The 15672-nt window shown below is 32.8% G+C and overlaps 1 protein-coding gene across 15 annotated transcripts in view; it reads left to right on the forward strand.

Moving 5' to 3' along the window:
• MYT1L (myelin transcription factor 1 like) overlaps positions 1-15672 on the forward strand; it is a 118934-nt gene that overhangs the window by 49997 nt on the left and 53265 nt on the right. For 9 of the 15 annotated variants that reach the window (XR_005557262.1, XR_005557263.1, XM_039348063.1 and 6 more), the window contains 2 exons: positions 6149-7123; positions 13297-13431. Coding sequence is in view for 12 of the 15 variants with exons in the window: in XM_039348063.1 (XP_039203997.1) it covers positions 6149-7123; positions 13297-13431 (1110 nt within the window). In the remaining 3 variants the exon portion in view is untranslated. The remainder of the gene's footprint in view (positions 1-6148; positions 7124-13296; positions 13432-15672) is intronic. The other 6 variants (XR_005557264.1, XM_039348054.1, XM_039348061.1 and 3 more) reach the window with 3 other exon arrangements.

Genomic DNA, 15672 nt, shown 5'->3' on the forward strand with positions numbered 1-15672 from the left:
ATTTTGATTTTAGTATCTAGAGTCTGGTGCAGAAAATCAAATTATTTTGTTCACTTTTTTCTGAGGCTAAGACCAAATTTTAGCTTTCATCATCCACCTCTCACCCCATAATATAATCAGGAGCATAGGGGGATCCATACAGAGTTTCCTACTATAATCATATAGAATTTTCTTCTATAATAACTTCAAGTTCTAATACTTCAATATTTTTATAATACTTCAAACCATTCAGAGTTACTATGAGATAAGATGGGCAGCCTATAAATTTTATAAATAAATAAACACACACATACATACATATTCCAGCAAAACTGGGCATGAGCAAACCTGGGCAATGTCTGGAAGATTTTCCTGTTAAGTTAGAAAAAAACTGATTTCTACATGTTTGTGATTCTTTTTATCTATGATCTATCCCATATGCAAAGAATAATTTTATATATAGTTGTTTAAGTTGTGCTAAAGTATGAATGAATGTATAATTCAGTTACATTTGTTGAGATGTAATACCCCTAATAACTGTACATTCCTGTCTGGTATGTCTAGTACATTATGCCTTCATTATATTAATTAATGGAATCTTGGCAATTTACAAATGTTAAGATTGAAAGAAAACAATGACAATAAGTAACAGTAATACAAAAAGCACAATGAATCTTTAAAATTTTATGGTAGTTCCATAGTCAGACTCCAAACAGTCAGATTTTTATCACTTTCTCACAAGCCATAAAATTGAGAGCCATCCTCATCTCAAGGAACAAGTTTTCCATTGGAGGGAAGCCCTTATAGAGAATGCATACTGTTAGAATTACTTCTTCCATAACCCCTTTAGCAGGCACGCTAATCATTACATAGTAAAACTCAGTCTGAGAGAGACACCCTCTTAGAAGCCAAGGGCCAAAAGGAGTGTCAAAGGAGGCAACTAACACATAGAATTGCCCTTGGAAACAGAGTAATTAGTGTAGGTCCTGTAACAGTGGTATGATATAGGAGGAGCATAAAAGCTGTTCCATTTTGGTCTTGCTGAAGTTTCTACGTAATCTTCACATGCAACTCCATGAAAAGTGAATTTCAGTAATCTGAGATACAGCAATGGCAACACTGACTATCTTTAGCCCGTCCTGTTCCATTTCAGATTGCTGGGCAAAGGTTCTCCAGTTCATCTTTCACTTGTTCTTTTAGCAACATTTGTGAAATCTACAAGGATCCTCAGACTGCAAGTTTGCTGTTTCTGAAGGAAGGCAATCTCATTAAGAATCAAAGTTGACACAATCCTTGAAGCTGTAGATTTCCAAATTAACAGCCATTTCATCTTGCTTGGAATTGAATCTGATCATGACTGAACTCCTGTTAGCTCCAACACTAGATCAAACTTTCTGCCATGCGTCTAATTGGGCCCAGTGTGGCTTCTCCCAGTGAGTTCGTGTAGTTGTTAAACTAGATAAGAGAGATGATCAAGATCTGAAGTTTCCAATAATGAAGTGGCCTGACCTTTCCCAACCCCACCAATTATTCCTGCCCACTTATATAGAACAGAAACTACTGTAAAATGGTGTCTCCAAATCACAAGACTCTCAGCAAGTCCAGAAAGGTAGCATGGTAGATGCACCAAATCACAATTTATTTAATCGTCGATCAAAATTATGTATAAAGAATCAATCAACAAACATTATGATAAAATTTAAATTTCAATAGAAAAATGTGTAGCTGTTTGTCCTCTAACATGGAAGCAATCTATCAGAACTTTATTGTTTTCAGAGTTTTCTAGCAGTGATTATGATTTATATTTTGCTACTTTTATGAGGTTTCCAAGAATTTATTGGAAAAATGTATGATCTTCCATAGAATATTTGGAACATATATAGTGAGGGGTAGTTATTAATTCAGAGCACAATGAACACAACAATAGACAGCTAAGCAAAAGTTGTATGTTAGCTCAACAGTATGTTTCATACAGGGATAGATTAGATTCTGGAATGAAAATTACTATACTTCCATTCTAAAACCTTTGATAGTAAAGGCATTAAATCTGGAAAGAGTAATCATGGATTTATCCATATAACAAATGTCCAGACCAGCAAATAAGACTGCATGCCCCACACAAAGATTAATGAAGGAAAATTAAATTATCTTTAAAAATAGTTATATACTGCTTTTCATTGATGCAGTAGTTAGAATAGATTGAAAAGGTAGTTATATTGAGGCTCTGTAGCATTTTGGATTTGAAGGCAAAATTATTCTAGCACTTGTCTGCAACTTCTTAATAAAAGCATAATTTTTCCTACCCCATAGATGTCTACCCCATAGATATGTCCATAATTTTCAACCACTGACAAGTTTTGTGCTCCACTCTATATAGTGTTTTAGAGGTCCTGAGGAAGACAGGTACAATAACTGTGCAGATATACCTTTTAAATACAGCTTATTCTGGAAACATTAGTATATGCTAATGATGACTTTATTAAATATTTCCTCTGTTTATTTCTGTTATTAGAGGCCAATTGCATTTAAATGTTTAGCAGGAAAAGAAAAATATTAAAAGTGAAGGGAAAATATAAGTTTTACGCAAAAAATTAAAAGGGTGGGGTCAGGGGAAAAATAAGATAGTGATCTTTTGAAAATGGTAATTTCAAAATCTGCCACACAAACCACTTCTCTCTGTATGCTTAAAGCAGCCAAGTCTTTTCCCCCAGGTCCATGACTTCTTCACAAGCTATTCTTAAAGGTCTATGCCCGCACGTGCACACACAGCTGCTTTTCATTCATTCATTCATTCATTCATTCATTCAGTTTTTATAGCTGCCTATCTCAGCGTCTCAAGGACTTTGGGCAGCTTTCAATTCTAAAACTATAGAACAATTAAGACAATTAAAAATAGTAAAAACATCTAAAAATAAATACATATAGCAGCATACTAACGGTAAAGCCAAGGAATGGTAACGTTAACATATACAGAGCCCCAGGCTCAGTTACACAGCCAAATTTTAAGCACACACACACAATTTAAACAGGTATTTTTAAAATATTTTAAAGTACTTAAAGTAAGTGGAATAATATGTATTACCATTTAAACAATTCTATCAGAATATCATCATATCCAGAGCTGACCCCATAATACCATCAAACCTAAAATGCCCTCCTCTATTTTCAATATATACAAATGAAAATGAAGTATATCTGTATGAATATTTGTAAGATGCAGTTAAATTGATATATAATGTAAGATAGTGAACTATTGCTATAATGGAATACAATCCTATTTTATTCTGTTCTCCAGCTCTGCCGTACAGATCAGTTGCTATAAGAATGACAAGAAAGATTTTTTTTCTTTCTCTTTCCTATTCTCTCTCTTCTTTCTCTTACTTAAAGGTAATTATTAGTTAAAAAGTAGTTATTAAAATGAACTTGTGGTTACACTTTTGCTCAGGTAGTGAGTATTTATGGTCCTTCAGGTATTACTAGCCGACAAGTATCAGCATCTTTAATGCCACTGGTCAAGTGGCAGTAAGAATTATCTGGAGAGCCACATTGCTTGGTTCCTATGAGGCTTGCTTTTACAATAGCCTAATTGTGTGCATCACTGTCAAACAGAGGTGATAGTGTTCACCCATCTTTGAAAAGGAGGCAAAAGAAGAAGAAATATTTTCAGACACAACGCTGCACAATTCTTAAAGCTAAATGGAAACTGCATCTTGAAATCAACTTCCATAAGTTATTTGGCTTCTTTTTACACTATACTCACATCCTTGTCATTGTTTCGAAGTTTTTGTAACTTCATTCAACTTCTAGTATAGTAGTGAGAGGAGATGTTCTCAATTGGCATTGCTTTTCATTATGTTTATTCTAATAAATACCATTTCATATGCAAGATAGTCCTTGATGTCTGACCGTAATTGAATCTGGAATTATGTTCGTAAATTATTATGGTCATATGTTGAGGCATTAGATGAGTAGACCCAATTTTTCAGGCATTTTTGTAGCAGTCATTAAATGAATGCCGAAGTCATTAAGCAAATCCATTTTATCAAATGATTGCTTTTTGCCAAAAACTGGAAGCAAATCCCAGAAAATGGCAAAAACTTTGGAAACTGACAAAGATGTCAAAAATTATGTGTCCATGGGACACTACAAAAAGTTGTAAAAGTGATCTGGTGGCCAAGTGACCAAAATGCAATCACCTGACCATAGTTGGGGTGTTTGTGCAGCCATCATAACTTTGAAATAAGTCGTAAGTAGATTTGGGGGGGTGTTTCTGACATTACTTTCAACAGTTGCTAAGCAACATAAGCTGTATTTATTTTTGTTAACTTTTATGCTGAGTGTTTGATGTACTTATTTAATAAGCTTGGCATATCCCTTTCTTCAGTTTATTAATTTTTTATGTTCTTATTGTATTCTTTGGTGAGCTAAAGAGTTTTTTTCCCCATGCACTATAAAAATCAAATTTAGGGTGAAGGACCTATTTTGTTTTTGTTCCCCCTCCCCTCCATATTTTTCTTCTCTTATCCCATTCTCTTCTTTTCAGATTCAGTAAGAACTTTAAGAGATTTTGCATTTAACCTTCTGCAAAATAATTTGTACTGATATTGGTAACTAGCTCGTCTACTGGTACTAATCGGTGTAGTTCTATTCTTCTCTTGATTTACAGTAGCTAAGAATTTGGTTAAGGCCTTCATAACTCATGATGAATATCTTATTAAAATGTAAGAAGAAAAATTCATCCCCAAATTTAAATAAGATAAAAAAAATGAACATGTATTAAGTGTCATCTCTTTTGTAAAAAAGTTTTACGAAGTGAGAGAACTTTTCAGTAAGTTTCAACATATCTGGATTACAATAATTCAAGAAAACTGTACATCTGTGCTGCTGCCTAAGGGACGTCTGGATTTTGCAGCAGACTATTTTGGGATATGTACTGTGTCTTATACATTGGACTTTCTTTGGGAATTTGATTAATTGGGCTCAGCCATTTCAGTAGCAGGATTACAATAAGTATATGCACTTTGGGAATGCTGGAGAGAGAGAGCAGAGCTACCTCTTGCCATATAGACATTAAGAATCAAGTTTACATACCCTGTTCTGAATGTTGTTCTTTGTCACAGAATAGCAATGAATGATGAGCAAAGTTTTTAGGTAGATCTAAACTATTCTATGCTTCTTAATCAAGAGTAATATATATGTATTTTTATACTGTAGTATCAATTATGAGTTGGTAAGCTTAAAAATATTAGAGAAAAATACTTGTAAGGTCCTAAGACCATGATAGACTAAATCTTTTTTATGGACCTTATATACAAAACATCATGCGACAATGAAGTAAGTGCTACTATTAGAAAAGGCAGTATCTGATTCCACATACAGTATACTTGATTGATTTAGTTTTTTTCATGATTCCACATATATTTGATTGATTTAGTTATAAACTTTAAACTATTGTTTATAATATATGTGCATGTTTTCACATATTTGTATTGTAAATATAAATATTGATATATGCAGTGAACTGCAAGTTCCAATTTTTAATTGTTTACAACACCTGTCAACTACATTTTTCACTATTACCTCCAGGAAAATATTATTTTTTTGCATAGAATGCATTAGGACTACATTTAGTAATAGAACAATTAATTTCAATGGCTCTGTCCCAAATATGTCTAAAATCTGAATCTAGTCCAACAAAATTAGTGTTTATGATGTAGGATTGTGTTAATTTCTTTTCCATCTGTTGTATTAAACAAAATAGGATTTGGCCATTTAAACAATCCTTACAACTAAAATGTGCAAATAATGTATTTATAGTAAAGCTATAAATAAGAGAGAAAGTGTTATCTAACAGTTTACAAATTATTGTAGATTATAATGGTAAATAATTTGTAAGAAGCTTACAAACTTACATACTTCCTATAACTAATACTAATACCATTCTGAGAGAGTAGATCTAGTCAATGATTAAAAAAAAAAGACTTAAAAATAGTCAATTTACTTAATTCTATTTTAAAATAATACTGTTTTAGGGCTTGTAACTGCTGTATGCAAAAAAATAATTAACAGTTTGTAACTGTTCATAGTATTGTAGAAAAAGTTCCCATTCCAGCCATTTTTTCCTTTCCTTTTTCCCCATTTCTTTATCTTTTCTTTTTCTTCTATGCAGAAGACCATCAAATGAATTGTCACAATACTCGAATGCAAGATACAGAAAAAGACGATAACAATAATGATGAATATGATAATTATGATGAACTGGTGGCCAAGTCATTGCTAAATCTTGGCAAAATTGCAGAGGATGCAGCATATAGAGCCAGGACAGAATCAGAAATGAATAGCAATACATCTAATAGCTTGGAAGATGACAGTGATAAAAATGAAAATGTTGGCCGGAAGAATGAGCTGAGTTTAGACTTAGACAGTGACGTTGTTAGGGAAACTGTGGATTCACTGAAATTGTTAGCACAAGGACATGGTGTTGTGCTTTCAGAAAATGTTAATGATAGAAATTACACAGACAACATGTCTCAGCAAGAAAATAGGAATATGAACTACGGGATGCTAGGGAAGCCAGCAAATAATGGGCTTCCTGAAAAAATGGTGGAAGAAAGTGATGAGGAGGTATGTCTCAGCAGCTTGGAATGTTTGAGGAACCAATGTTTTGATTTGGCCCGCAAACTCAGTGAGACAAACCCACAGGAAAGAAATCAACAGCAAAACATGAATTCTCGTCAACATGTTCGGCAAGAAGAAGATTTCCAGGGAAGGACACCTGATAGGAATTATTCTGATATGATGAATTTAATGAGGCTTGAAGAACAATTGAGCCCAAGATCTAGAACTTTTTCTAGTTGTGCAAAAGAGGATGGATGTCATGAAAGAGATGATGACACCACTTCTATTACCTCAGATAGATCTGAAGAGGTGTTTGATATGACAAAAGGAAACTTAACACTACTTGAGAAAGCAATTGCTTTAGAAACAGAAAGAGCAAAAGCCATGAGGGAAAAAATGGCAATGGAAGCTGGACGGAGGGATAATATGAGATCCTATGAAGAACAGTCTCCAAGACAGCTTTCTGGAGATGAGAGGAAATCTAAATCCAATGATGGCCATATCAAAAAGCCATATTATGGTAAAGGTAATATTTCTATCTAAAGTATGTTGCCGTGTGATAAAATAGAGATAAAGCTTAATATGTGTATGATGGTGGTGTTTGAGGTGTTAACAAATCTTTATAAAATCTAAATTAATATTGTTTTTGTTTCTGTAAAAAAAATCATTTCAAGAAGAAAAAAAAGAAAACAAAAATTACTGAAAAAGTAGGCAAAGATTATCCTGAAATGCAGATCAGAAATAGGAGAAGAGCAGGCAGAGCTGGGTGGGGTGGGATGGGGTGGGGTGGAGTTAAATATGGCATCACCTTAGAGTTCTTACATTGCCACAAACGATCCAAGTCCACCCCCCCTTGAATTTTTAGACACTTATCTAGTGCCAATTTATTGCTGACCACTACTTAATTAGATTCTTGTGTACAGGCTTGAATAAATTTTCTGTGCTGTAACTTAACAGATAGTCCTGATCCTTTGCACCTGATATTAATCTGAGTTAGTTGACTAGATTAATTTCAGGTGCAAAGCATTAGGACCATATGTTAAGCTGCAGCACAGAAGATTTATTCAAGCCTATATGCAAAAATCTAGTCAACTAGCATTAAATTGGCTCTAGATAAAAGTCAAAGAAATTCAAGAGGGGGCTGGATTTGGAATCTTTTGTGGCAATGTAAGAATTCTAAGTTGATGACACATTTAACTCTGCCCCTCAGTTTTGCCTGCTCTTCTCCTACATCATATCAGTTATCCCATGAAAACAAAGAGATGTGGAAATACCTTGTATGAATTTACTTACATTTTGAGGCTGGGTGCAGGACAATCAAATCAGCCAGCTGTAAAATTCAAGTATTTATAGACTTGACTATGGGGGACATCCTGATTTATAAAATTGTCACCAAATGGTAGTTATTGATTAACGCTTTCCTGCATAAAATATGGGATTTCTTGATAGAAATTGAACTATATGGGAATGACTGATAACATAAGATAGAAGCAGTGACTGCACATTAATTATCTTAAATAGTAAGATAATGAAAACCATTTGCCAGGCAAGGCATGCTGAGATCAATAGCAATTTCTTATATATGGATTCCACCTCACTAATTTCATGCAGTCATGGAAATAGTTAAATTGCTACCTTTAGAAATAATTATGACACAACATGCAAAAAAAAGTCTAAGTGTAATTACTGTAAAGATTTTTATTCATTGGTATATAGCATATAAATATAAACATGTTTTTTTCTGAATCCACATTCTTACAAAGTGTATAATACCCCCAAGAGCTGCAGAGTACTTTTGATTTCCATTACCTTTAATAAAATTAGAAGAAATGACATTATTAAAGGAATGTGTGATCAATACAGATGGATATGGATGATATTATACTGCTCAAAGCATAATATTAAACTGTTATGATGAGCCTTTTATATTATAAATAATAGAATTGTGACACCGGTTATGACTTTAAAACATTTTATAAACTTCTGCAACTTTTTTTTTCCTTAAGCAAAGTTTGTAAGACAAAAGCATGGATTTAAAACTCTAAGACATATGAATTTCTAACTAGTTTTGCATTATACAGTATTCAAGTTACTAAATTTGAACCAATTCAGATTGTACATTTTCTGTACATGCAATCAACCTTGAGCACATACGTGCATGAGTAAGCACAATGAACTACACTGAAACTTTGAATAAAGTAGCTTCATCTTGCTTGTTTGAAAAAAAGTATTCATGAGAATTATCTAAGTTATGGAAATTGCTGCTAATTTAATTCACATATGTATCTGCCTTTGTAAATTCCAAAGGTTACCAGAAATGTTCCCTTCAACAAACAATGCAATCAACACATGCAACAAATCTTAAATTACATTAGTATTTGAAATACATTTCCTTAAATATTAATTATTTGATAAAATAAGGTTGTTGAATTTTATATTTTATGTAAAGTTTTATAAGTATTTTATATGAGTTTTATGCACATAGTTTTTTAAAAAAATATCTTAACTGAATCCAAAATATCTTTATCAATTTTAAAAAAAATCTAAATAAAGACAAGTACTGCATTTAATTGAGATTAAAAGCAGTACCTAGGTCTGAAATGGGAACTGTAGGCAAATTTAATGTCTCATATGATGGCAAAGATACAGCTACTTGACAAAGCTGCAGAGAGGTAATGTCAAGCACTTTTTTGGCTTTTGAGCCTGAAGCATTGCATAACCCTTTAGCCTTCCCTTTTTTTTCTCCTAGATTTAAAAATAATGTATGAAAGTTATGTCCCAATGTTGATCACCATTAAATATATGCAAACTCTAAATCTGACATCAAAAACTCTTGGATAAGATGATGATAGGAATATCAGCATACACATTTACACTTCAGTGTAGAAAACCTGAAGCATTAAAAAAAGAATGCACAATAATTCTGTTATATTCCAAATTCAGCTCAGATGGGTTTCTAAAATCAATGAGAAAGGATATCCTTTTTCAGCTTATATGTTCATTTCATGTTAGAAAGCTTCTGCACATCTTTTCGACTTTCATCTCAACCATACACACTTATATCAACCCTTTATATAAAGCTATGCCTAGACATGCATATCGGCAGATAGGAGGAAGCCCCACTTTCCTTTCACCTGGTTCAGCATTTAGAAAAGTCATTATTAAATTGTTGTTATTATTATTATTATCTTCAAAATGACCAAGGTATTTCCCTTACTCAATGTTTGGAGCAGCAAATTGCCCTGGAAATTAAGTTTCATATAGATTAAAAAAAAATTATTCTGCATTTGTGGTGGGCTTATTAAAATAGTGTTCAAATAAGTGCCTATCAATATGATCTGAATTTTAAAAAACTCATTCTAGATGTTTCAGCTCATTAATTGATACTATGTCAATAGTATTGATGGATGTTTATGCATTTATTTCCAGTATTAATTCTGATTGTCCAAAGATTTACATTATTTATGCTATACGTTTGTTGTTAATTATTATCTTTCTTGTTGCCCTAGAATACTGTTACATGAAATAGCATGACCACAATATAATATTAATATTGACTGGATTTATTTATTAATTTATTTTAGACAGTAATATGTCTCAAATGCTTTTGTATGACTTATATAAAATTTGTGGTATACAAATGCCATTAGATCTCTCCCAAGGGGTAAAGTTGGAGCTACACACTAGTGGTGAATAGGTTTTACTCCCAACTTCTATAGACTTGCGGTTAATGACTAGCCGTGTCTTATTAAAGGCCTAGTCACTACTAAAAGCCACTAGAACATTTGTTCATTCGCTGAGTTTAGGGGATTATTAATTATTCTGAGAGGTATTATTCATATTATATAGTCCAAAGGGGACATAAGTATTTGGTCTTTTTTAAGAATTCCTGTTTTCTTAAAAAATATTGATAAAATATTTCTTTTGAAACATCACAATTTTTGATCAAAGCAACTTTCCTATGATGTATTATGGGCTGCCAGTTGTTTGTTCACCTTCTTACTTTTTACAGGTTTATTGATCTAATAACAGGCCTGAATATTTAATTAATATACTGTATTTTGTTAGAAGGTTTTTGTCAGGCTTCTTTTGATTGACAAGGCATATTACTGCAAAAATACATTTCCCAAACAAAAAGGCTCAGATAATTAGGTTTCTTTAGCAAAATTATGAAGTCCTTACAAAAGATTCCAGTGACTGCTGTGTATCAAACGTGACCGTTTATACCAACCAGTATGCAAATTTATTGCATCTTTTACTCCTGCCCCCACTCTATAAAGGACTAGAAAGGCACCTCCTTTGAAGAGAGGCAGAATTTCCATCTGTTCCTTATTTTGGTAATGTCCTGATCTATTATCAGGTTGTTTACTTTTAGATGAGAACTTTCATGGAGCAGAAGCACAGAAACTGAGTATGGCTAACAGGATGTCTATTTGAATTTGTACATGCAGTAGGTCCCAGGTCATGGTTAGCCAATAGGGTAACAGAGACCATAGATAAAAATGAACAGTGTAGTTTAGAATATGAACTTATTTCACTTCTGGGAGCTCACAGTAAAATAGTGCCCGACTATAAAGCAAATGTGATACGTTCTGGACTCTCTACGTTACCTTTATATAGTATGTTAGTCTGCAACACAGGAATAAGTAGAAATGATACAATTGTGAAATATAATTTCTTGCTTTAATATGTGTTTAAATATAAAAAGCAAATGTCTTAAATCTGTCAAAGTTCTAAGCTGTCATACAAATAAGGTTTAATTTGAATTGGGACTTAGGATATGTGAGAAAATGAGATTTTTTTTTAAGGAAATAACTTTTAAACCCTCTAAAGTTAATCTACAGCAAATAAAATCACACAGCCGGGGCTAAATATAGAGTGCTGATAACATTTTTTTTCATTTGCTGTAAGCAGGATAAATGTATTCAATGATCAAAGTTGACTTTTGAATTTGAATTTGAATTTGAATCCTATGTGCATTTGAATCTTATGTGTTATATTGCATGTATCTGTTTGAAAGCTGGCTACATATTAGTCAAAATATTAGACTTTCTATACAGAATTAAAATTCAGAATGTATTACTTCTAAGTAGTTATCTTGAGATAATTTCCCTTATCAAGTCTATGAATTATTTCAGAGGTGCTTACAGTTGTCTAAAATTTGTGCACCTGAGATTGGATTCATGCATAACATTTTAAAGTGCAAAAACATGTTCTGAAAATGAAAAGTGTGAATTTGACAAATGTGTAAATCATCAGGGAGGTGGGATGGTTGCATATGCACCCAATTTTGTGAAATGGACCTGAAATCCTGTATCTACACAATATTTTATCAAAGAATGAAGCCTTGATTTATTTACCTTGCTAGAATTCTTGGTTCTCTTTCAGTTGACTTCAGCCTCTGATTTGCATGGATATAATCACAGGACATTAAAAAAAGGAGTTGAAACACACTTTTTTGTAATTTGAGTTGGGGAGGGATTATTCCTTTTATCCATGCACACCAGCACTTATTCTTCTACCCTAAAGTGCTTATTAGGGAAGAAGATTAGAAGAGTTTAGGATTTCCCTTTGAGGAAATTCAGAACCTCTTTCTTTCCCCTTTCTATCACTTGTTTTAAAACTGTGACTTAACAATTCAAAGCAAAGTTCATTTTCCAGACATTTGAAAATGTCACAACTCTTATACCTCCACTGAAGCTTATATAGAGCAGGAGGATGGAGTGGAGTGAGATGGGTCATTTCAAGGAATCGAGACTTACAACCATCATGGTCCTTCTCCCCCCCCCCCCCCGAAAAAAATCCCAAAAGAATTATATCTTTTGTTCGTACTCTTCTGCTAAATTTTCTTGAATATGCATACAAATCAGAAATTGAATTTAACTGTTTGGATATTTTTTTCCCTTTGGATAACTGATTGTGTAAAAGATAGATGAGCAATATTTTAGTAAAAAAATAAATGAAAACAAAGCATGAAATAATGGCATTGGCGCTGCATTTCAAAATCCAGAAAAAAAATCTACAATAATCCTGTTGATTTCCAGACAGGAATTGTTTCTTAGAATATTTTTTTTTCTGAAAATATCATTAAATAAAGCAACAAAAATTGTTTAAATGTCATAAATATTCAAGTTATAAGTAAGTGACTATACTGGTCACTGTTAAAAGAATAGTGGATAATATATAATATTAAAAGGAAATATTGTTTTAACCTCTATTAATTATTCATTGGAAAGAAATACACTTTTGTTTTAAGTTCTAATATTCTTTAACAATGGTTTGATAAGTCAATATTAAATCCTCTTAAAAATGCCACTACAAGAATAACTTACAATTTTGGACGATCTCCATACGTCTCCCACTGTAAATTTATAAACATCAATATATGAGTGCTAAAATGAGGACAAAGCACAGTCTACACAAATGTTTTACAGATCTATATTAAATGACAAGAGTGGCTTTTCTGGAAGAAAGTCACCACCTAGGACCCTCCATGTCTGGGGATGGTTGTAATTATAATAGCTTCTGGTTGAGAAGAAGAAGCAGGACATAAAATTGTTTAAACAGAGCCAGACTTGTTTTCTTCCAGTGTTCTTTAAGAACATTTTCCAAAGAGTTACTGATTTCATTAACTGAACCTACATCCATCTGGAAATCTGAAAAACATCATTCACTTGACACGTTTGTTGTAAATTATAGATCCCTCAAGAACAGAAAAGAAAGAGAGCAAATGTCCAACCCCTGGGTGTGATGGAACAGGCCATGTAACGGGGCTATACCCCCATCACCGCAGTTTGTCAGGATGCCCACACAAAGATAGGGTCCCTCCAGAAAGTAAGTCCACATTGTTTCATGGAAACGGGGGATAAAATTCCACACAAACTTTTCTAGCATGCCTTGAGAAGCTTTTTATTTTGATTGCTCTTTCATTCCTCCCATTTTTCTAGTATATGTCTCAGTTTAGCAATTTGTTTTATGTTACATTTATATATTTTCTTATTTCATCATTTTCACATCTTTACTAACTTATGCTTGAATGAAGATGTTTTAAAGCTGTATTCTTTGATCCTGAGAATACTGGGATATCTCTAAGCAATTGCTTTCTTGCACATAGAAGTATTTTCCAACAAAACTGTATTATTTTAATTTTGAGTAATTGTACCTACTCCTTGAATAGGATTTATCTTGAAGTAAACATACCTTTCAGTTTGAAAATGTACAGCTGAACCACTGAAATGTTTATATACTAAAAACATGTAATTACTTAAATATTTGACCTTGAAAATTTTTATTGATTTATAATAATTCAACGTGATGTCAGCATAAACATGTTGTGGTTGTATAAAAGGGTTAAAGGAGGAAGAAGTATGTTTTTAAAAATTTCACCTGTCTTAAATTATAAGAAATTCTTCATACATGTCTTAAGAAAACTAAACAAACCAACTTATTGTATGATTTTGAGAAAAACTTTAATATTAGTTTAAACTATTATAAAAACTTCCTCACTATCAAGTGATGGCTTTCTAAAATCTGGGTATTTATTATCTCTGTAATAGTACAAAAATGCATGCAAATAAGCAAATAAAACTATTCATAATATATCCAAAATAGGAATGCTAAATGCCATACAGCCATTGTATATGGAAATCCTACCATGTGATGTAGGGTGGTCATATAAATTTCATTCCCCTTCCTCCATAACGTATCATATTTTAGACTATGTAAACTTCTTTCATTCATGACAAGATAGTACAAGGTGGTAGAATGGATTAATACTCCAAATAATTCATTCTCTCACTTTTAAGTGAGAAATTGAATTGTTCTGCTTCCTCAGCAAAACAATTCTCAACAAATATGGTGCCAGTAATGGATGAGTTTACAAACATAAAGATATAGAATGATTAACACAGACTTTTAAAACTTTATGTAATTTAAAAGCTTGGAGTTGAATAGTATATTTCTTTCTATAGAAGACTTTCCTTTAACATATAGAATAAAGCTCAGGGAAAGACTTAAGCAAAATTAAAAAAATACAATTTCTCAGCTGGTGTGCGAATTTAACTGATCAAAGGAATTCAGTTGCCAGTTTAGCAAGACCAATAATTTTCTCCAACTCAAATGTTTACTCAGTTGCTCAGAGCATTTCATCTTTTCCTCCCTGATAAATGGTAAACACAAAGCATTTAGGAAATGTTGCTGATCAAAGAAGAATATAGCTTTAAACAGTTTGCATGTTCAGTAGTGATAAAAGTGAAAAAGGTGAGATCATCTTTTTTTCTTCTTTTCTTTCTTTTTTTTCCCTGACTCCTGCAGTGCTGGGCTTGTAAAGCATGTTTCAAGAACAGCTTTGAATAGCAGGAATTCCAGAGTGAAGCTTTCACATCTTTAGTACACTGCTAGTGGTGTGGTGATGGTGATGAATTATGGTGGTTGTGACTATTCTTTAAATCAATATGTACAGGTTCTATTTCTGATGTCCTTGGCTTTCATGTAAGCATTGAACATGATTTCAAGATTGGTTTTTGTTTTTGAAATGTAGTATAATTTTGCATAAGTCATCATGTAATGGTGATATGAATTCAAAGCATTTTTTCCATGTTGCACACAAGCTGGTCGCTGACTAATTTCATCAAATATGCTGAAAACAAACAAAAACGCAAAATAATTTAGTACAACCTCCTTGACACAGTGCCTTCCAGATATGTTGGGACTGTAACTCTCAGAATTCCAAACCATCATGATCAATTTTGGGATTAAGGGTGGTTAGGGTTTCAGCATAACTGGAGGACATTTGTTGCAAAAGGGCTGGTTTACATAGACATCCCCTTTTAATCATGATGATATCAAACTACTGAAATGTGCATTGTGACATCACAATGCAAATTCTACTCTTTTGTACTGGCAACACAATGTTGCATGCAAGTATATAAAGGGTGGAGTGTGTGTTGTAATGTTACAACCCATTTTGTTCCTTCCCTCCCCTTTAAAAACCTCTCCCCCAATGGATGACTTTCTGGTTTAAAGCTTTTATTTCGGGTAAATTATATTTGTGAGCCAGCTCAGTGTAGGATTAAG

This window comes from Crotalus tigris, unplaced genomic scaffold (genome assembly GCF_016545835.1).
Source record: "Crotalus tigris isolate CLP2741 ecotype Arizona unplaced genomic scaffold, ASM1654583v1 scf7180000018117.651136, whole genome shotgun sequence".
Lineage (NCBI taxonomy): Eukaryota > Metazoa > Chordata > Lepidosauria > Squamata > Viperidae > Crotalus > Crotalus tigris.